The 20,766-nt window shown below is 45.8% G+C and overlaps 3 protein-coding genes across 3 annotated transcripts; 2 read left to right on the top strand and 1 right to left on the bottom strand.

Moving 5' to 3' along the window:
* Positions 1-153: 153 nt before the first annotated feature.
* EBNA1BP2 (EBNA1 binding protein 2) lies at positions 154-5,641 on the top strand. The gene is made up of 9 exons (XM_063165885.1): positions 154-250; positions 334-417; positions 660-817; positions 2,418-2,541; positions 3,602-3,691; positions 3,919-3,994; positions 4,257-4,347; positions 4,649-4,829; positions 5,192-5,641. Exons 1-9 carry the CDS (start codon positions 170-172, stop codon positions 5,240-5,242), a joined length of 936 nt encoding a protein of 311 aa, XP_063021955.1. The 5' UTR covers positions 154-169; the 3' UTR covers positions 5,243-5,641.
* A 74-nt stretch (positions 5,642-5,715) lies between these two features.
* Positions 5,716-8,833, bottom strand: CFAP144 (cilia and flagella associated protein 144). The gene is made up of 4 exons (XM_063165887.1): positions 8,704-8,833; positions 7,929-7,988; positions 6,991-7,094; positions 5,716-5,978 (listed from the first exon to the last, which is right to left on the bottom strand). Exons 1-4 carry the CDS (start codon positions 8,831-8,833, stop codon positions 5,862-5,864), a joined length of 411 nt encoding a protein of 136 aa, XP_063021957.1. The 3' UTR covers positions 5,716-5,861.
* A 173-nt stretch (positions 8,834-9,006) lies between these two features.
* PIF1 (PIF1 5'-to-3' DNA helicase) lies at positions 9,007-17,087 on the top strand. The gene is made up of 12 exons (XM_063165170.1): positions 9,007-9,480; positions 9,557-9,674; positions 9,737-9,862; positions 9,954-10,107; positions 10,637-10,751; positions 10,826-10,932; positions 11,332-11,471; positions 12,136-12,242; positions 13,024-13,111; positions 13,642-13,787; positions 14,675-14,866; positions 15,096-17,087. Exons 1-12 carry the CDS (start codon positions 9,007-9,009, stop codon positions 15,144-15,146), a joined length of 1,818 nt encoding a protein of 605 aa, XP_063021240.1. The 3' UTR covers positions 15,147-17,087.
* Positions 17,088-20,766: the final 3,679 nt, after the last annotated feature.

The following is a 20,766-nucleotide window of genomic DNA, read 5'->3' as shown; positions in this document are numbered from 1 at the left end:
CAGCCGAACACGGCCACGGGCAGAACGGCCGCCGCCGCTGCCGCCGCCGCCGCCGCCGCCGCCGCCGCCGCCATGCTGCCGCTGCCGCCGTCGCCGTGGTGACCGCGGCCCCGGCGGCCCCGGAAGCGGCGGCGCACGCGGCCGGAAGCGGCGCACGGGGTCGGCAGCGATGGCGGCGGCGGTGGCGCGGCGTGGCTCCTTCTCGGACTCCGGCTCGGACTCGGAGGATTCCTCGCTCTCGGACTCGGAGGTGAGCCCGTGGCCGCCGTGGTGAGCCCGGTGGGGAAGGGCCGCCCGGTGCCGGCGCCGCGGACTGACCGAACCCTCTTACAGCTCCAGGAGGCCTTCGCGAAGGGCGCGCTGAAGCCGGGGCTCAACGTTGTGCTGGAGGAGCAGCCGAAGCGGCGCAATGACACGGTGAGCGGGGACCGGGGAAAGCCCCCCCAGGGCCGCGGCCCCAGCGCCGGGAGCGGGGCGCGGGGGGCTCGGCGGGGCCGCGGGCCGGGGCCAGGCGGGCTCTGGTGTTCCGCACTGCGGGCCGGGCTACGGGTGTGCCCGGCGGCCCCAGGAGCAGCCCGCGGTGTCTCTCGGCCGCTGAGCCGGGCCAGCAGTGCGGATCGGTCGGTGCGCGGCTGTGCTGAGCTGGGCTCCTCTCACAGGACGGCCTGAAGCAGTGCCTGGCCGAATTCAGGCAGCAGCTCGCCTGGGTGGAAAGGCTGGACGTGACTCTGGGCCCGGTCGCGGACCCCGTTTCTCAGAATGCTTCTACGTCTGATGCCGTTGACCCTGAGAATGATTTCCAGAGAGAGATGAGTTTGTAAGTGTCAAAAAGACATTTCATGTCGTGTCTCACTGTGTTGCTGCGTTTTTGGAGTTATGTTTCTTTCACCAGTATGCTACAGACTGCTGCAGACTGCTACACTGGCTGTCACTGTGATACTCTTGGCCATGTTATTTTACATTCGATGGCTCTGAATGTTTTCCAAAACAACTACAAATTAGTGCTAGTATATTCAACTCCTGTGTGACTTAAAATGAATAATTTCTCTCTTCATAGCAGACTTCATCCTTTGCTGAGTTTATTTTAAAAGCTCCTTGACAGCAGGACTAACACTTTAACACAAGATACTGACTTTTTTTGGTGGGTTTGTTTTGGTACTCTTACAGTTCTCTTGCTTTGCTTTGCCTTTTATATTCCAACATAAAAAGCTATAACTGGAAATAAGATAAATTTATATGTGCAAGACGTAAATGTTAATGTTGTACTGGTACCTTAGCTGCTTTCAGTAGCACTGAATGTTTGCTAGACCAGACCAATGCTTGCTAGATCCCAGTATCAGCCTGCTTGTGTGAGCAGTTTGTGTCAGAACTGTGAGGTGCCCAACAGGCAGTGACAGGGCCAGGGCAGTGACAGGGCTGGGGCAGTGACAGGGCCGGGGCAGTGACAGGGCTGGGGCAGTGACGGGGCCGGGGCAGTGACAGGGCCGGGGCAGTGACAGCTGGGGCAGTGACAGGGCTGGGGCAGTGACAGCTGGGGCAGTGACAGGGCTGGGGCAGTGACAGCTGGGGCAGTGACGGGGTCGGGGCAGTGACGGGGCTGGGGCAGTGACGGGGTCGGGGCAGTGACAGCTGGGGCAGTGACAGCTGGGGCAGTGACGGGGTCGGGGCAGTGACAGCTGGGGCAGTGACAGCTGGGGCAGTGACAGCTGGGGCAGTGACAGGGCTGGTGCAGTGACAGGGCTGGGGCAGTGACGGGGCCGGGGCAGTGACAGGGCCGGGGCAGTGACAGCTGGGGCAGTGACAGGGCTGGGGCAGTGACAGGGCCGGGGCAGTGACGGGGCCGGGGCAGTGACAGGGCTGGTGCAGTGACAGGGCTGGGGCAGTGACAGCTGGGGCAGTGACGGGGCCGGGGCAGTGACAGGGCCGGGGCAGTGACAGCTGGGGCAGTGACAGGGCTGGGGCAGTGACAGCTGGGGCAGTGACAGGGCTGGGGCAGTGACAGCTGGGGCAGTGACAGGGCCGGGGCAGTGACAGCTGGGGCAGTGACAGCTGGGGCAGTGACAGGGCTGGTGCAGTGACAGGGCTGGGGCAGTGACAGGGCTGGTGCAGTGACAGGGCCGGGGCAGTGACAGCTGGGGCAGTGACAGGGCCGGGGCAGTGACAGCTGGGGCAGTGACAGGGCTGGTGCAGTGACAGGGCCGGGGCAGTGACGGGGCCGGGGCAGTGACGGGGCCGGGGCAGTGACAGAGCCAGTGCAGTGACAGGGCCGGGGCAGTGACGGGGCTGGTGCAGTGACGGGGCTGGTGCAGTGACGGGGCTGGGGCAGTGACAGGGCCGGGGCAGTGACAGCTGGGGCAGTGACAGAGCCAGTGCAGTGACAGCTGGGGCAGTGACAGTGGTGCTGTGCTCTCTCCCAGCTACCGGCAGGCGCAGGCGGCTGTCCTGGAGGCCCTCCCTCGGCTCCGTAAGCTCCAAGTTCCCACGAGGAGGCCGGATGATTACTTTGCAGAGATGGCCAAATCAGACCAACAGATGCAGAAGGTACGTGCAGGGAATGGTTTTCTTTCCAGTGTAATGTGGGTTTTAGCATGGGGTAGGGTAGATGAAACTTTGTGACAGGAGATTTCTTTTTGTTTAGGTGGGGATTTTTATAACAGGTTGGATGATAAAGTAGAAAAACATGATTTATACTTTGTCCTGAATGTGTTTAATATTAAAAAGGGAGGATTTTTCTTAGTATGTGTATTAGTGGATGTAAAGTTACCTGTGTTTTTGCTCTTTGTCATAAAACTTGCAGTTGACTGTGGCTTTAATGCAATCCTTTTTTTCCTATTTAAGTATCACCTTTTGTTTATTGCCAGCGTGTTCTGGTTTTCTGTGATTTTAAATTGTATATTATTGAATGAATCTGTTTTGGATAGGAAATTATATTGGTGTAGAAAATAAGTCTTTCACACATTTCCTTCTTGATTGTAGTCTTTGTTCAAAATTGAACTCTATTTTTTTGTTTAGATTTTGAAAAAAGACTACATTGTATAAATTAAAGAAACATGAGCTGGAATCTAGTTGGAAGGTTCATGTATCATTGGGTCACTGTTCTGCTTTCTGATGGAACCTTTCTGGATAAGCTGAAGAATGATAATTAGCTGGTACTAAGGCTTAAGTCAATCCTGCACATTACTGTTCTCTTCTTTTGCTGATTTCATTTGAAGAACAGTTTTTATCTCCTACTGGAGTCACTAAACTGAATCACTAAGATCTGTGTTGAAATCTTTGTAATTCTCCATAAGGCAGTATCCTTATAAGAATGTTTGTGAACAAGGAGGGAACAGAAAAAATATTTTCTACAGGACTGTTGTCTTTTCTTCAGTGCTTTACTTTTAATAATGACAAGAAAGAAACTATTAAGTCTTTTTGATACACCCAAATAGACTGACATGATACTCTCAGTTCCATTAGAGCCCATTATAAGGCTTTTTCTTCTCTCTTGTGTGAGTTTTGTCTTTTTTAGCCAGATTTTGGCTATAGATCAGTACAGAAATTATAAATTTCTTTTTCTTTTGTGTTACTGATAAATTCTGATTTTCTATTCCCTAATTAGATTCGACAGAAACTTAAGAGTAAACAGGAAGCAATGGAAAGGTCTGAGAAAGCAAAACAACTCCGTGCAATGAGAAAATACGGCAAGAAGGTGAGGAGCTACAAAAGGGACATGTGCAAAAGGATTTGGGACAAGAATTTGGAGCCTGACTGGGGGGCTGGAAAAATGCAGCCACAAGAGTCTGGCTAAAACACACAGAATCTGTCTAGTCTCCTGTCTAGCCGCTCTGAAGGAAAACAGAACAAAACACAGGATACCTTAAAAAAAAGTATGGGACACTGCAAGGAACAACACTAACATTCTGCTTCTAATCTCAGGTGCAAGTTGAGGTTCTGCAGAGGAGACAGAAGGAGAAGAAAAATATGTTGAATGCAGTCAAGAAATACCAGAAAGGTAAGAGAACAAAATACCAGAAAGGTCTAAGAGAACAAATGTGTAAGGGCAGTAGTGGTGTGTGAGCAGTGTAGGGCAGTGTGATGTGGTCACTGTGTCTGTAGTTCTGGGCCTTGAGGTTGGAAAGCTGCTGCTGTGCAGAATTGTGTGCCTGTGGCAGTGAAAAGCCTCCCAAGCAGCTGTTCTTCAGTGAGGATGACCTGTTGCTATTACTTGCTTAGACTGAAAATTTGTCTTTTCTGTGATGTCTTCACTCTTGCAGGTCTCTCTGACAAGCTGGACTTTCTAGATGAAGAGCAGACGTCATCTCAAGGGAATAAAAAAGGCAATGCAAGTCAACGGCCAAAGAGGGGGTGAGACCAGAAACGAGAGAGTTAAACACAGAATGTCTGATTTTTCAGTCTTTTTAGGGGATAATTTTGGGGAACAAGAAAACTGTTTTATTTAGTGTTAAAGTAAGTCCAAGGTGGCTTTCTGTCCCTAAAGAAAACTATGGCCAAAATGGAGCAGAGACTGAAATGTGATTTCTGCATCTTTGTTAAGAGGGGGAAGGTTTATGGTGGTTGATGGGATACCATGAGTATATATCTGTGTGTCTTGAGAGCTTTCTGGAACAAGGAATGTAGGCAGTGATGCTGGTTGGTTGTTTTTCAGGCCAAATGCCAAAAGACGATACAAAAATCAGAAGTTTGGTTTTGGTGGGAAGAAGAAGGGCTCCAAGTGGAACACAAAGGAGAGTTTTAATGACGTATCCAGCTTCCAGGCAAAAGTGGCTCACAACAAAGGCCCAGGAAAAGGAGGAAGAGGAGGAAAAGGAGGGAAAAAAGCTCTTAATGTAAGTAAAATGTTGCAGGAAAACGATCCTGGTTGGCTTGGAAGCCATGCCATATCTGGCAGGGAGAGATGAGTGCATGATATGTGTCTCCAGCATCAGGAAGTGATGCCTGTCTTTGGGAGCTAAGCATAATTCAGTTACTAACAGAGTTGGGGACAGTGGTTTGGTATCAGCAGGAAAATCAGAAAGGGAGTTAAAAAGTTCTGTTTGCTACCTGTGTGCCAAAACCTTCTTGTCCAGACGTTCTGACAAATACCCTCTCTTTGGTATCCTCCCCAAGTTATAGAGCTAAAACAAAGATGGAGAACATAAAAATAAAAATCTGAATCTGTTTTTTTTTTTTTTTTTTTTTTTTTTTGCAGAAGAGACCTGGAAAGAGAGCAAGGCAGAAAATGAAGAACCGTGCCCGCTAAGAGAACTGTGCTCCCCAAAGGGGTTCCTGTGTTTCTTTGTGTTGCAAGATGTGTTTCTGCTGTCACCTAGCAGTTAACTGTGGAGCAAGCTGGATGTTTTACAGTGGCAAGGAAAAAAAGCCAGTGGAAACAGTGCCTTATCACTTAATTTTTTTCTTACTGTCTGTTTTGTTGAAGGATTGTTTTCTACTTAAACCTGTTTTGTGTGAATGCATTAAGTGGTTTGCACAGAACTATGTGTAACTTATATTTAGCTGTTCAGTGAATGGTGGCTGAAGTCTGCCCTTTGTCCCCTTTATTCTGACAGCTTTTCCCACCACTACTGTTAAGATGAAGTTGGTGACCTTGAGTTCTGGGTCATGTTGCCAATGTCAAAATAAGAAGTCTGAAGCTTTTTGAGATGTTAGAGTGGTTTTTTAGATTATCTGTGTAGATGGGTATAGGAACAGCAATGAGACAAATACAGAGCCTTACAGATAGGTTTATTTGTGACACTGTTGTCAGGTTGTAAATCTGGACAGATTGAACTTCTCTTTTCTATTGTCTCTCACTAGAAATCTGCCAGACTTGCTAGATAACAAACAGGACCTAACACATTAGATGTTGTTAACATCTATCTTTATCTTTCCTCCTGGCCTTTAGGCATCTGTCCCCGTGGTGCAGGGTAGCCAAGGATGGTAATCTCAGTTGTCTGGCGTGGGAAGTAGAATCTGGTATCACTGCGGTCAAAAGGAACCTGGCAAACAAGAATCACAAACAGTCATGGGCTTTTACTAAAATCAGCAGTAGGAGTCCCTCCTGGGGGAGTGATGTGTGGTGTTCCACTGCTGAGAAGTGTCCAGATGACAGAAGAGCAGGGTACCACTGTACTGTTCTCTGCTTTGTTATGGTCAAACCTGCCAAATAAGGAAAACTTAACAAATTAAACAACATCATCAGTTCTGACTCTAATAATCAAACTTGCTTCCCTACACACAAGTTTAGTTGCCTCCACCCTGCCAGACTAATCCTACCAGCAGTTCCTTAGTACCACAGAGCCCAGCTGGATGTCTGTTTCCACTCTTGTCATTACTAACTACTTTATTTGATATATAATATGAAAAGTCAATGAAGACTGTCTTATTTTCTTATTTATCTTAGTTTTCTTTATAACAGGCCAAAATTTGCCTTTCCCAAAACGCTAATTGCAAAGTCAGTCATCATCACAGCTGTTTGCCAGATATGATTGATGTCTCAGCTTGTTAATAATATTCCTTCTCCTCCTGTTTATTCACAATTCCCCAGATGAATCCTCACTGGTGTATTTGCTTTGGGTATACTTACATGATTATTAATTTTATGGTTCTGCTTGCAATTACTTTGAAAGATGCTGTGCAGCAGCACGTTTCTTTTCACAGTATTTCAGTACATCACTACACCATTTCTCATGGCTGAGCACTATAATAAACAGCCCTGAGTACACCTGTGGCACTTGGCAGTGTGCTGCCACTGTCTCTGTAGATGTTTTGCAGCCAGGTTTCTCAGGGGAAGTGTACTGCTTCTCTGTTCATGAGTTTCTGCCAGTGTGAAGAGTCCTCTTAGGTGTAAATTTTAAAAAGTTATTTTCTGTGAACAGCTCTGCTCATTCCTTGTAATTCTTGTTTTCCTTGTTTGTCACAAATTGTTTTCCTGCTTGAGTATTTTTCAGTGTGGCAGGCTTAACATCTCTGAATCCTTTAAAGGGCTGAGTCTTCAAGCATCCTACTCACCAAAGGTTTTGTATTCCAGCCAATTACTTGGCTTTCAGTTTGTGGCTCTGAGTATTTCTCTCTTGGCACCTCTGCTGCACGGTGAAGAAGTTTCAGGAATTCATCTGTTGTTTTAAAAAACGGGACACAAATACAAATGAAAGTGTGTTTAAAAACAGCCCCTGTGCTTCTGTGAATGATACTGTCAGAATGCACAGTGACATTTCTACTCAAATATTTCCTGAGGAAGTTTCAAGATTTGCCTGACAGTACTATCCTGTAATTCTGTATCCCTGCCTACTGTACTGCAGCATCTTGCTTTTCCTACACCACATCTTGTACAAACCAGTGCTCCATGACAGCTCTCGACTTTCTCAGTTGCCTGAGACCTACAGCCTTTCTCTGGTTTGGTCTGCCACCCTTCCCAGTCCTTGAATAAAGCAGCCAACCTTACCTGAGCATTAAGGTTTTTAGACACAATTAGCATGTTAGAAACAAGGGAGCAGCTGCTATAAGGGCTCTTACCAGTACTCTAAAGTAAGACTGGGCAGTCATTTCAGCAGTTTAACCTGCATGGTGGTTGGGTAGAATCTGCAATGGCAGGCAACATGCTTCTAGGTATTTTTGTTTTCCTGAGACGTTTAGATTCTCAACCAAAATTTTATAATATGAATATAAGGAATTTTATCTATTGTACAGTTGTTCCATATTTTAATTAAAAACAAAAATAAGACCATAATTGCATCGATGCAAACTTGTGCTGAAAATAGAAAGTAACGGGAAAGGGCTTTAAAGTGGGAAAAACCTGCTTTACAAACAAAAATCATTAATGAGTTTAACTTATATGGTCACAGAGGTGTTTCCACATACATCATATTTTAGACTGGTTACAATTATTAAAACTTATGTGTTAATAATTTTCTTATGTAGTTACCACAAGCTTTTCAGAGACTTCTTACCATCTATGGGCTCCTGTATGTTCTCGTGCCAAGACATTGGCTTCCTAGAGACCATGTGGACTGCAGAGAAATGAGACAGGTGAATGACTTTAATGTGAATTTGGCATCACAGCCAAGTATAGAATATGTATGATTGAACTGCTTGTGCATAGAAGAAAATGAGTCAGAAACACTGATTAATGGCAACTTCTAGGCAGGGAAGGGCATTAACTGTGCTAAAGACCCTTCAATAGGATGCTGCCTGTGCTTGCCATATCAGAGTCCCACCCCAGCCACGGGATGGCCTGCAGAGTGCCAAGTCTCAGGAAATCATTTTTCTTTGTTGTTTTACTGAAAAACTTGGACCTGAAAGAATCTATTTACATCACCTGCCTGTGCTAGCACAGACTGTGAATTAGCAGGTAGAAAGTGATCAGGACCTGAAGGAACAGGGTGTAGTGTTGGGGCCCTCTACCCCATCTTGGCTCTGTATTTACACTGAATTTGTAAATTCCACACCCTAAATAGTTGCCTCACTTGTACGTGGTTACTGAAGGCACCATCTGGGCAAGCGGGTCATGTCTCCGTTCTGTCTCTGAGTGTGCAAAAGGGAAGTGCTCCAGTTGCCCTTTGCAGCTTTACCCTCTGGCTGGCCGCTCTGCCAGCCTGGCTGCGGCTGTTCGTCCCTGAGTGCAGCTGAGCGCTGCGGGCCTGCCCCGGCCCCCCATTCCCCTCACCGCTTGTTTTGCCCCCGGGGCTTTACTCCGATTCCCTGTGGCTGGCCGGGAGGCCTCACCGGGATTGGCGGGGTTCACAGTGTACTGGGTGAAGAGCAGCTGCCAGCGGCGCTCCTTCTTGGCCCGCTCTGCCCGGAGGAGGTTCTGCCGCGCGTCCGGCGGGTCCCGCTCTCCGCGGCGAGCGGCCATGCCCGCGCCGCTGCCCTGGCAACGCCGCGTGCTGCCGGCGAGGCCGCCGATTGGCCCGCGCGGCGCCCCGCCTCGCGCCCCGCCCTCCTCGCCTCCTATTGGCCGCCGAGTTAAAACCCCCGGTCTTGATTGGCGGCGGCGCACGCGGCGCGTTTGAACGGCCGGCGGGGCTGATGGAGGCGGCGGAGCTGCGCTGCACGGCGGCCGTGGAGCAGCCGCTGCCGGGGGGCCTCGCCCCGCGCCGCCGCCTGATGCGGAACGCGACCGTGCTGCTGGGCCGCAACGAGCTGCGCCAGCCCGTGCTGCGCGTGGCCGGCGGCAGCGGCGCGGCGGCGGCCGTGCTGAACTTCGTGCTGGCCGGGGACGCCGTGAGGCTCTTCACGCGGTTCGCGGGCGAGGGGCGGGCGGCGGTGCGGGTGGGGCCGGACGGAACCCAGGTGCTGCTGTCCGACTGCCCCCCGGACGCGCTGCGCCGCTTCCTCCGCCTCCTGCGCCTCAAGGTGGCCGCCGGGCCGCGGGACGCGCCGCGCCGCCCCCGCCTGCTGGAGCGGCCGCCGCCGTCCTTCTCCGTGATCAGCCCGGTGCAGGAGCGGGACCTGCTGGGCAGCCCCGGCCGCCGCCAAGAGCGGGAGCAGCGCCCGGCGGAGGTGAGTGCCGGGGCGAGGGGGCGGCCCCGGGGAGCGGCCCTGCCCAGCCCCACAGCGCGCCCCCCCTGTCCCGCAGGTGCCCCGCAAGGAAAGGCGGCCCCCGGCGAGGCTCTCGGCGGAGCAGGAGGCGGTGCTGGGCGCCGTGCGGAGCGGCAAGAGCATCTTCTTCACCGGCTCTGCAGGTGAGCGTCCTGGCCGCTCTCATCAGCTCCCCGGGTAAAGTCCTGCCCATTGACCTGTTGCTTCTCTCTCGAAGGGACTGGGAAATCGTTCCTGCTGAAGCGGATCTTGGGCTCCCTCCCTCCCAACATCACCTACGCTACAGCCAGCACGGGAGTGGCGGCTTGTCACATCGGTGGCACTACTCTCCACGCCTTTGCAGGTGATGGCCTGCCCGATCGCTATGGGAGCTATTACTCCCTTCCCAAAGAATCAGGAGCATCCTAAAGCTTTGCTTTTTTGTCCTGTGGCAGGGATCGGCTCTGGGAAGGCACCGCTGGAACAGTGCATTCAGCTGGCAGAGAGGCCAGGGGTGCGCCAGCACTGGCTGGCCTGCCAGCACCTAATTATTGACGAGATCTCAATGGTGGATGGCAAGTTCTTTGACAAGCTGGAAGCAGTGGCAAGGTGAGCAATTGTCAGGTCAAACTAGCAGAAATGAGTTTCTCTAAGCTTCCAGTCTGCTAGCATTCTTTCATTTTGTGAATGAATACAAGGCAGCTACTGGTACAGGACTGTAAGGAAGCATGCAATCATAGCATCTGGGTCGATCTTTACCATGAGATAGGTTTTGGTCATGTCCATTCCTCACTCATAGCTGTGGCTGTTTGGGTTGTTCTCTCCATCTCCTGAGCTGAGTCCAGAATATACAGCTCTGCCCAAAAGGTCTCTATTGGCGGAGAGAAGTAGCTGTAGTATAACAGCCACTAAAGAACCAAGACCAGTATTGACCTCTGGGCTAGGTAAACAAAGAAAATTGAATGTCTTGTACTAGCCCTGCTTAATTATTTGAGCTCTTCTGAGGCAGCTGGGGATAAACATCTTTCACTGCAGTTGTCTAGGTTTGAATATACTGACAGACTGAGAAGTAACTTCTGGAACCTGACTATGTCCAGATTCTGGAGGACATTCAAAACTTCTCTTCTATCCCTTTTAGGGCCGTCAGAAAACGGGATGAGCCTTTTGGAGGAATTCAGCTAATTATCTGTGGGGATTTCTTACAGCTACCCCCAGTCTGCAAGGCTAATGAAGAAACCAAGTTCTGCTTCCAGGTACAAAACTGTTCCTAAACTCATTCTCATACTTCAAGTCTGCCTCTTTCTTAACAAGAGAATGATTTTTCCAGGCAAAAAGCTGGAGGAAATGCATCCACATAAACATGGAGCTGACTGAAGTGCGGAGACAGACTGACAAGACCTTTGTCTCAATCCTGAGTGCAATCCGGTTAGGCAGGTGAGGAGAAGCTCATCTCTCTTTGTAATCCCTGATACCCACAGGTGGAGCAGAGTAAAGAGCAGTTTTTCACTTTTCTGTACCCTGTCAGCAATGTGTGGCTGTGGGCAAAATCTATAAGTGCTTTAGTTAACATAGATAGGTTTCATATATGCTGCTCCAGTAAGGAAGGGCACTTCCTAGGGTCCCTGTGCAATTTCTGTGAATTATTTCAAAGGCTCCTGAGCTGGCAGGGCTGGAGCACACACTGGCTCTGCTCTCTCACTTTATGCAGGTGTTCTTCTCTGTTCTCTCTGGGGGCCTGTGGCTTGCACAGACTGATCTAGCTCTGTGAGGTTACTGCTGCTCAAACCTGTCCCTGATCACTTTAAAGAAGAATTCCCTTTTCCTGGCTACCAGGTGCACAGAGGAGGTTACCAGACAGCTGATGCAGACAGCTGCTCACAAGTCTGAGCGGGATGGGATCCTGGCTACGAGGCTGTGCACCCATAAAGATGATGTAGAAATAACCAACGAGAGACGCTTGCAACAGCTCCCAGGTGAACTCGGTGGAGGAAGCGCCTGGCTCTGGGGCTGAGCTCTGTGTGGGTGCATTGGGGGTACTGGGGTGGGACCAGTGTTCTGTCATCACAGCAGCACCAGTCCAAGCTCTGTGTGTTGGAGTTGAGGTGTCTAGGGAAAAAAATTCAGTTTTTTGTTTAAAAAGCCACAATGTCACTGGTTTGTAAGAAACAGCAAACTCATTTCTTGCTGTAAGGTAGGGTGTGCAATTTATTGCCTCCACACCCCTATTTTTTCTTTCTATAGCATCTTAGAAAGGCCATGTTCTATCCAGCCATTACTTGAATTAAGGACTATTTAATTTTTTGTCTCCCTTGCTGGCCCTTGGATTCTTCCTTAGTCTGCTTTGGAGATCTGCTGTTGTAGTGAGTGAAACTGCTCAAAATGGTGTCTGCTCAGTTCCTATTTACTGCTGACCTTTCATTCCTGTCCCTTTCCATGCTCTGGAAGTTAGATAGGGAAGAGAGGCAATAATGAGCTCTCTGCTGTTAGATGTGACTAGGTTTGTGTGAGGATGTCCTAGCAGCAGAGTAGAATGGATATTAAAAGAGGAATTGCTGTTAGAAATAAATGCTGAACCTCCTGAAATGCTGTGTAGAGTATGTTCAACAGTTGTAAGTTCTGTCTTTCTTTCCTTAACAGGAGAAGTGCATGTGTTTGAGGCTTTGGACAGTGACCCAATGCTAGTGAAGTTAATTGATGCTCAGTGTCCTGTGGGTGGTAGAGTTGAGCTAAAGCTTGGAGCTCAGGTAAGTGTGTGTGCATACATGTGTGATAGAACAGAACAAATGGCATAAGAAAAATGGAGGAATATCAGAGAAATGTATAGAGTAGATTAATATATAGAATGCAATTCAGTCTAGAATGACTATGCCAGGCCAGCAGAAGACTGTCCCAATCTCTGTATCTTTTCTGCTTAGAGTCTTATCCACACAGAAGATGAGTTCAGGTCCATGTCCTGAGGACAGTGGTGATTGCTGTGACTTTGACAGACATGTCCAGTCAAATTTAGAAGCTTTCCAGTAGCAGAGAGCATAAGCAGTCCTTGCCTGCAGTCTCAGCTCCAGGTACAGCAGCCCTCCCCACCTGTAAAGGTAGGGCACAGCTTGCCATATTTGCTGGACTGGGCACCTAGCTCTGAGCTGGAGCTGTCAGAATGGAAAGAATGTGGGATTGTACTTAGTAGTAGCACTGTTGGCTTTGGAAACTTGTTCCTTTGCTATTCCCAGAATCTGTATGTGCATAGGCTGGTAATGCCTGGTGAAGGGAAACTGCTTCCTGGATCTGAGCTCACAGAGAAATAACTCAAGTAAAATGTTCAGTGCTGTAAAATGATATAGTTAGGAATCCTAGGAAGGAAAGGCTGTGAAATAATTCTAATCAAATGGGAAATGGTGCTGCAATAGGCAGGATAGGATGATTTGGCCAAATCAGCCTGATGTGCTCATGCTTCCTGGCAAGAGGTTTAGCTGCAGGTAGCTGAACAGGCTGTAGAAGCAGTGCATTGAAGATATTTCTTTTTCTCTGTAGGTGATGTTAGCAAAGAACCTTGATGTGTCTCAAGGGCTGGTGAATGGGGCACGAGGTGTTGTTGTAGGGTTTGAAAGTGAACAGAAGGGTGAGTAAGCCTTTTGATCTTTTGTTGAAGGAAGTGGGAAAATAACAAAACAGGGTGTCATTGGTGGCTGATGACTTCTTAATTTGTTTACAGCTTGGTAATAATTTGAGGGAAAGCAGAGAGATCTCTGCAAGCTTGGGGCTCTCACGAGCTGTGATGTCATGCACTGCATCAGCTACAGCTATCTGTAGGCCTCTTGTGTTCTGTAGTCTGTATGTAAATGTGTGTGCTCATTTGAATTTCCTGTTTGTTCTGCTGAAGCAAGTTTTGATTTTTTGTTTGTTTTTCTCAAAGAATAATGTTCTGCTACCTGCAAAATGTATTTTTCTCTGCACCTCAACTGGTGAAATACCTGCCTTTAATTCTTCTGCTTAAGTAGATGTCAAACATCATTTCAGGACATGCTGTTAACTGTCTGTGGATTTAGGTTTGGTTTAGGCAGAAAAAAAAGTGTTCTTTAGGTGCTGACATCCTGGCTATTGAGTGTCAGGAATACATCCCTGGTTTTTTTCCTGCTCCCATTTGTACAGGGCTGCCTAAGGTGAGGTTTCTCTGTGGGGTCACACAGCTCATAAAAATGGAGAAATGGGTCATCAAAGGACCATCAGGAGTTCATCTGAGTCGTCAGCAATTACCTTTAAAATTGGCATGGGCCATTTCCATTCACAAGAGTCAGGTGGGTGTTGTTGTACAGCTGTCTGTAGACCTTTACACCATTATAAACCTTATTTCCTGGGTGAGCTTGTATTGCTGGTGAAACAGGAGAGAAAGCTGAAAGGCCCTTGCTGGGGGAAACTCCAGAATATGTGTCTAGCTGCAGAGAGTGGGGCTGTCAGTGCTGCTGGGGTTTCCCTAAGGGCACTGCCATCTGCAGAGTTGGAGTTGGGCTATACAGCAGCATTATTTATCACTGTGGGCTGATGAGGGTAGTGCTCCCCTGAGAGCACTGGGGACCTGAGCTCTGCAGTGTCACTGAGGAGGCTGCTGGAGCCACAGCTGTGCTCTTTGGGCTGGACTCACCCTTTGGTGGTGTGCAGTGGGGATTTTTTCAATATAACTTTCAATGTGACAGTGAAATATTTTAAAAGTTCCTTCCTTTCCGTAAGACTTCATACTTGATAAATATGGTCTTGGAGAACCTGTGACCTGTGAGTTTATTCCTGTGCCACAGTTTAAGCTAGGCCATGCTGTGAATTCTGCTGCACCTGGGACAAACCCAAACTCTCTCAGGTCTCCCTGAGGACTGCTTGAGAAAGATGCCTGCTCCACTTAACTAATAAAAGTGAAATCAGCAGGATTTCTTTCCCTGCTATGTTGATTAGATGAGATTTATGGAGTTTCGCACAACAAGAGCCTCACTGGAGTTAGTTAGTGGATCCTACTGTCTACTAGAAATTTCCTGACAGTGGAAAAATGCCTTTGCTTTCTGCTGATTCCCTTTTTTTAAAATCAAAACCTTTTCCCAAAGACGGTACCTTGGACAGACTCACAGGTTAGGTTAGTGCTGCTACATCCCAATGCTGTTTGTTTGCTGTGTAAGCCAGCCCTCTGTGCCTTTGGCAGGGCATGTCTCTGGACTGTGTGGAGATCTCCCTGTCCCGTGTCTTTGAGAGCGGCCAGGCCTACGTGGCCCTGTCCCGCGCCCGGAGCCTCGCGGGGCTCCGCGTGCTGGATTTCGACCCCAAAGCAGTGAGAGCTGACCCTGCTGTGCTGCACTTCTACAGGCACCTGAGGCACCACCAGCTTCCAGCCCAGGTAAAGGAAAATCCCACGCAGCAGGAGAGATGGAACTGCAAAGAGGGCATGCAGCAGGGCAGCTCTTGGTGTGGCAAAATACTCCTGTAATGTTGGGGTTGTGTAACGCTACCTGGTCCTCTGGGTGAAAGGATGGGTTGGGATTCTTTGATCCTCCTCTTGCAGTAAGGAATTAAGGAGAAGTGGGCACAAAATAAATTTCTGGTATTTTTTTTCTCTCTCCTCAAAGGATTCATTACACACCTATTCAGATGCTGATGAGAAGGAGAACTGGAAATAAATCTGAGAATGCTCTTCTAGTTTCTGTGAGGTGTCAGCTCAGCCTGCTGAGATGCAGCAATCTTGCTGTGTATATTTGATAACACAGACAAAGTCAATGGAGATTTTTTTGGATGTTTGCTTCATTCAGCTGACTCTGGATATGTAGAACTATCCCCATCTCACATCTCTGGAATCTGGAAGGCTTCTGCAGACCCCCTCAAGCCCCCAGCTTTGAGCACTCCTGTGTCACAAATGCAACTCTAGCAAACAAAATGACTGAACAAGGACATTGCTACAGTTTTATCTGGTCTGAGGGACCTTCCTACCATTCTCTTCTGCCTGCTAATTGTATTTTATTATCTGCACATATAGACTGAGGCCTGTGTGCCTTTATTCAAGTATACCACTGTTGAGAGACAGAAAGTGTGTCCTCTTTGCTGGGATGGATTGTTCACAGGAGCTGCTGACACAAGAGAAAGCAATGCTAAATATCTGGAATACTTGATTTGTCTGCAAGAGAAGAGCTGTTCTTGCTGCCTGACTCCAGGAGTCTGCATAACTTCTTCCACAAGCAGAACTGTCAGAGTTGCACGTTGCCTGTTATGCTGAAACATAGCATTTTTATTAGTCTGTTGCATACAATGAGGTGATTTTTTTTTCTTAACCTTTTGAGATGAGCTGGCACTATTTAAAAATAGGAGGAAGTCCTACATCTTATACCCATAATTATGGAACTATAAGAACTGTGGAGATTCATTACCCCATGAGCAAGAAGTGGGTCAGAGGAGATGGGTGCTGGTGGGACCTCTCTTATTTAAACACATGAGGCCCATTCAGATGGGAGTTTCTCCTGGAAAAATGCCTGACTAATAAGGTGGAACTTGAGTGTGCAATAGAGGAATGGCTAAGGACATGGGAAGTGTGCTGTAACTTCACTTGTTTCAGCAAAAGCAGAGATGAGCAGAACTAATGTGCTCTCTTCTTAATAAAGGAGAAGCTTTGGTCTTTGTGTTTTAGCACTTTGCTTAAAGCTAAAGGAACTTGCATATTTTAAAATGTTTTACATATGGGAATACCATGAAATAACATCCATCTGGAACTTATCTCTTGCAGGGGAATTCTCTAAAAAAGCCTTTGCAGTGTAAGCAAATTGAAGGCCATTTCTTGGCAGCTGCTCTCCTTAAGGCCAGGAAAGGATGTTGGCTAGCCAGTGGTTAGCATAACAGAAAACAGACTTCAATAGGATTTCAAGATGTATTTTTTTAGTAATTTTTTGTTTTCTTTTGGGTTTCTTTGTTTGTTTTGATTTTTTTTTTCTGGGCTCGAGAAAGTAGAGTCTTGGAGGAAGCAGCAGTATAAGACAGAAGTGTGGCTATTATTCAGAGAGGTTCTTAATGTATCAGCATATTATTTCTTCAAAGAATTTTGATGGGGAGTGGATGGAAGTACCTGGAGGTGGAGCTGGAGCCTATGGAAGCAAATCCCAAACCTTGTGCTTGGCCGGGGGCTGGTTTCAGTTGGCACTCTGGTAGGTTTTTAAAGATGGGATGCTGCAGTATAATGAGGGATTTATGTTGCATTGGACTTTAAAGTGTGGGACCTGAAATGCCCAGAATGCTAAAGTGAGTTTTACTATTGGGATAGGCAGCTATGAAGAATATGCCACGCAAGTCCAGTCATTGACAATAAATTGATTTATTGATGGATTATGTAAGAGCAATGAGGCAGGTTCAAATCCTTTAATAATTCTTAAAAAGTTCCTGTACCCCTGTAATTGTAAAACAATTCAGAGTGTAAGACTGGTGATTATGTGCAATGCAAATAAACTTTTAATTATGATCTTGTGCAGTAACTCACTTAACTGCAGCTTTCATGGACTTAGGGACTGAAATCTTTGCAGTTGTATGGCAGGGCTGGGTTGGTGCCAATTTGAGATAAAATGCTAAACAGAACTTAAAGACGAAAAGGCTAATATTTCATTTAGTATTAAATCTATGTGAAATATTGTGGATGCATTCTCAGTGATGGAACTGTGGAAGCAGAATCACTGTGGCTTTTGAAGGGCTGGCAGCTGCTGTGAGGCCAAAAGGTGTCCATCTGTGTAAACTCTGGATGCTCTCACTTCCATCTAGAGCAGATATGTGGAGGGGTGCTGAGTTTGAAAGCTGCTATTTGAATCCTAAAAGACCCAGTCAAGGACAAATCTGAGCTGACAGGTTCTGTCATGGTTCCCCTTGGGTTGGGATTATGATGAGGCCTTTTTTAAAATGGAATAATGCTTTCCTACATGAGCCAAAAAAATCTTGTCATACAATAAATATCCCTTCTTCCATATTAGTTTTTCTTACAGAGGTACTATCTAGATCTAGAACTCAGTACACCACCATGGGATTTAAAAAAAAAAAAAAGCAAAACAACAAAACCACAACTTATAATTTAAGCCTTTAAACATCTGCCTTAACTGCAGCTATTATTAAGTGAATTAAGCTAAGAGTTTGATTCATAATTGGTATTTCTGTTACCACAAAGTACAGCCATTCTCATTTCAAATACATTAAACCATAAGAAACTGCTTTATACCAGCTAAAGCTCTGTAATACATTTATGTGTTATTGGAAGCATAATTCACAAACAGAGTGTTATTAAAACCTTACCAGCTTCCAGTTTAAGTCTTTGTATGGTGATTTAACACCCTTCCTGTTCTTTATGTGACATTTTCATTATAATTAAACAAATATGTGTCCTCAGCCTGTGCCCACGAGTCCTGTGAGCACAGGAAAGGCAGCAAGAGTCCTGTTGATTTGGATGCTGTAATAAGATTATGTCCAGGAATTAGACCTTCATATTCAGGATTGCTCTGAATAGATTAAAAAATGCTACCCTTAAGTAATGGAAATACAGTACATTATTGGTTGTGCTATGAATGCTAATAATGTCATTTTTTCTTGTAGATATTACAAGTTTCTCATTTTATATTAGGCCACTCCGTGACATATAATTGTCTTCTGCTGTTAAATCTAAGCAGTTCTATTATTAGCACGAGAAAAGACCTGAATTGCTAGAGATTGCATTTAGATGGGTAAAATTTCTGTTTTGCTGTTTCCTATATGACTATTTTATGCTTGTTACTATTAAAAATCATAAGATGTTGTATGGAATATTTTAGCTGAGCTACTGACTAGTATATAATTTATGAAATCTGATTATAGAGGCAAAATAAGTTGATAAGAAGTCTAAGAGTAGTTTTTCACTTATAATTATTGAATACTGCACTATTTGATTTTTTTTCTTTTAAATTTGTTATGGTGTTGATACAGAGGGCTGTCAGATGTGACAAAGAATGTATGAGATTCCTCCTGGGGTGGCAGCTCTGTAGGCACCAACAACTTCCTAACTGGTACCACATGTGAGCAACTGGGTTCCAAGGTAACATGCTTTTACTAAATTGTTTATTACAATATTTCTGCAATGACAGCTATGATAAAGATGTCTCTGACAGAAATTCAAGATTTTTAATTAAGGTTTTTTAATTATTATTGAAAATTATTATATGGACTTTGTTGGGGTTTTTCCCCCCTCTTATTTCTCAAAATATGTGTTTTTTGTCAACAGACAGGTGAATGTGTACAGGAACCATACCTTCCATCTATTGCTTCTTATGCCACTGGGCTGTATATCAGTTTTCTGTAGGACACTTAATTTTTGTTTTTTGAATTACTATAAACACCCTGGGAATTACAGGGGGATTTGCACAGACTTCCAGTTGGAGGTTAGGAGTTGGTCCAGATCTTCAGATTTTGGATTCTCTTTTGTTTACTGAAAGGTCTGTGATTCCCTCTAATTAAATGTCAGGTTAGAAAGGGTACAACTTATTTGAAGACAATGCCAGACATTAAATTAAAAACATAAGTAAAACTTCTTAAGTTTATTCCAGTAGATAATAATTCACAAAAACAAGGCATCACATATCTTTTTGTAAATAATTCACAAAAACAAGGCATCACATATCTTTTTGTATTTCCAAGTGAAGGCTGGACAAGCTTACTGAATGTAACAAATCAAATATGAAAAACATTGATGTGAATTAATGAGAACAACTTGGACTAAAAAGCAACTTCTAAAGGTTGTGGTTTATCTGAGAAGACAGTATGTAGTGACCAGCCAGTTTTTAAGTGTTTCGATAAGAAAATTCCAGAGAAATTACCTTTGTGTTTGTGATGGATTAATAGGACACCTTGCAATAAAATATTTGACCATAATAACACCAGGTTTTTCAACTGACACTTGGAATTACAAAATAAATTTTAAAAACAGATCTTGAATCTTGAGCAATGTACTAGTAATTCCTTGCCAGAATGTCAATGCATAATGCAGGGGGATGTTACCAGATCTAATCTTATAATAAAGAAGGAAGCTTTAATAATAAAGAAGGAAGATCTGAAATTGTTTGAATTTTACCCAAACAATTTCCTCTCCAGATGAGAGAGACCTTGCAATAACCTTAACCCTTTTACATGTGATGGTAGCAATAGCTATGGCTATTTTAACATAAAATCCCCACTGAAAATAGAATACATCAGATGATTCAGTCAGGTCAAAATGACAAACTTTCATAAAATCTTGTCCTTTTTTCTTCATTAGCCATAATTATTGCTGTCAGTTTAAACTTTGGGACAAATACTATGTCTTCCTTTTGTTTTAAAAATAAAATATAAAAATGGCTCTGTAGAAACAATTTTAAATTCATGTTCAAGACACAGTAATATTTTTGACAGATTGCTGTGAAGTCTTGTGCGCTCTCGGATCTCAAAAAAAGTACAAGGTCAAAAGTATTGTTTGTGATGCCCTATATATTTTAACAGAAATATTGTCAAAACAAATTATAATCAGGTTTTGACACTTGTCCTGAAAGTGTCAAGGCCTCCATAAAATATAATACCTCAAAAGCTTCAGGCAAAAACTCCTATGTGTGATATTCATTCAATTACTCTGTAAAGTGTAGATCATCTTGCAGTGCTCAGTTTTGGGGTCAGGACACTAATATGAGAAAGAGGCCCTTAATAGCCTTTGCTATGGATTTAATGAGATGTTCTTGGAAAAAAAATAATGGGGAAAACCCCCCAACTAAACAGAAAAAAACCCAACCTCTGCAAAAAACCAGATTCAGCACTCTACCAAGCTCTAACAGCTCCAAGCAGGGTGCTGGGAGTGGGATATCAAGCTGAGGTGAAAATTATGTCCAAAACTGAAGATGAAGAGGGCACATAGCCTCTGAAGAACGCTGTTTAGAGCCAGAGGAATGGAATCATTAGCAATATGTCCAGATCAAGGAGTTCAGAAGAGGTAAATTTAAAATAGTTACTGAGTATTTTTCCAGATTCAATAATGCCTGTGTGTCCGTGGGATAGTTAAGAGATCCAATATAGTCCATAAGTGTCTGAAAGAGCAGGGGGAGGCACAAGATCATCCTTTAGCACCTTTGGTGTCGCTGTGGAATGGCCAGAAGTATAAAAATACAGCTAATGATGTGAGGAAGGAGGGACAGGAGCAGCACCCCGGCAAGGGCCGTTCAGCAGCACTTGCAGTGCTGTGCACAGAAGGGAAATCAGCTCCAATTCCAAAGGAGCTGCTGGCTGCTC

This window comes from Melospiza melodia, chromosome 11, assembly GCF_035770615.1.
Source record: "Melospiza melodia melodia isolate bMelMel2 chromosome 11, bMelMel2.pri, whole genome shotgun sequence".
Classification (NCBI taxonomy): Eukaryota; Metazoa; Chordata; class Aves; order Passeriformes; family Passerellidae; genus Melospiza; species Melospiza melodia.
Note: the sequence above shows the minus strand (reverse complement) of the source record. Positions and strands in the feature narration are given on the sequence as shown.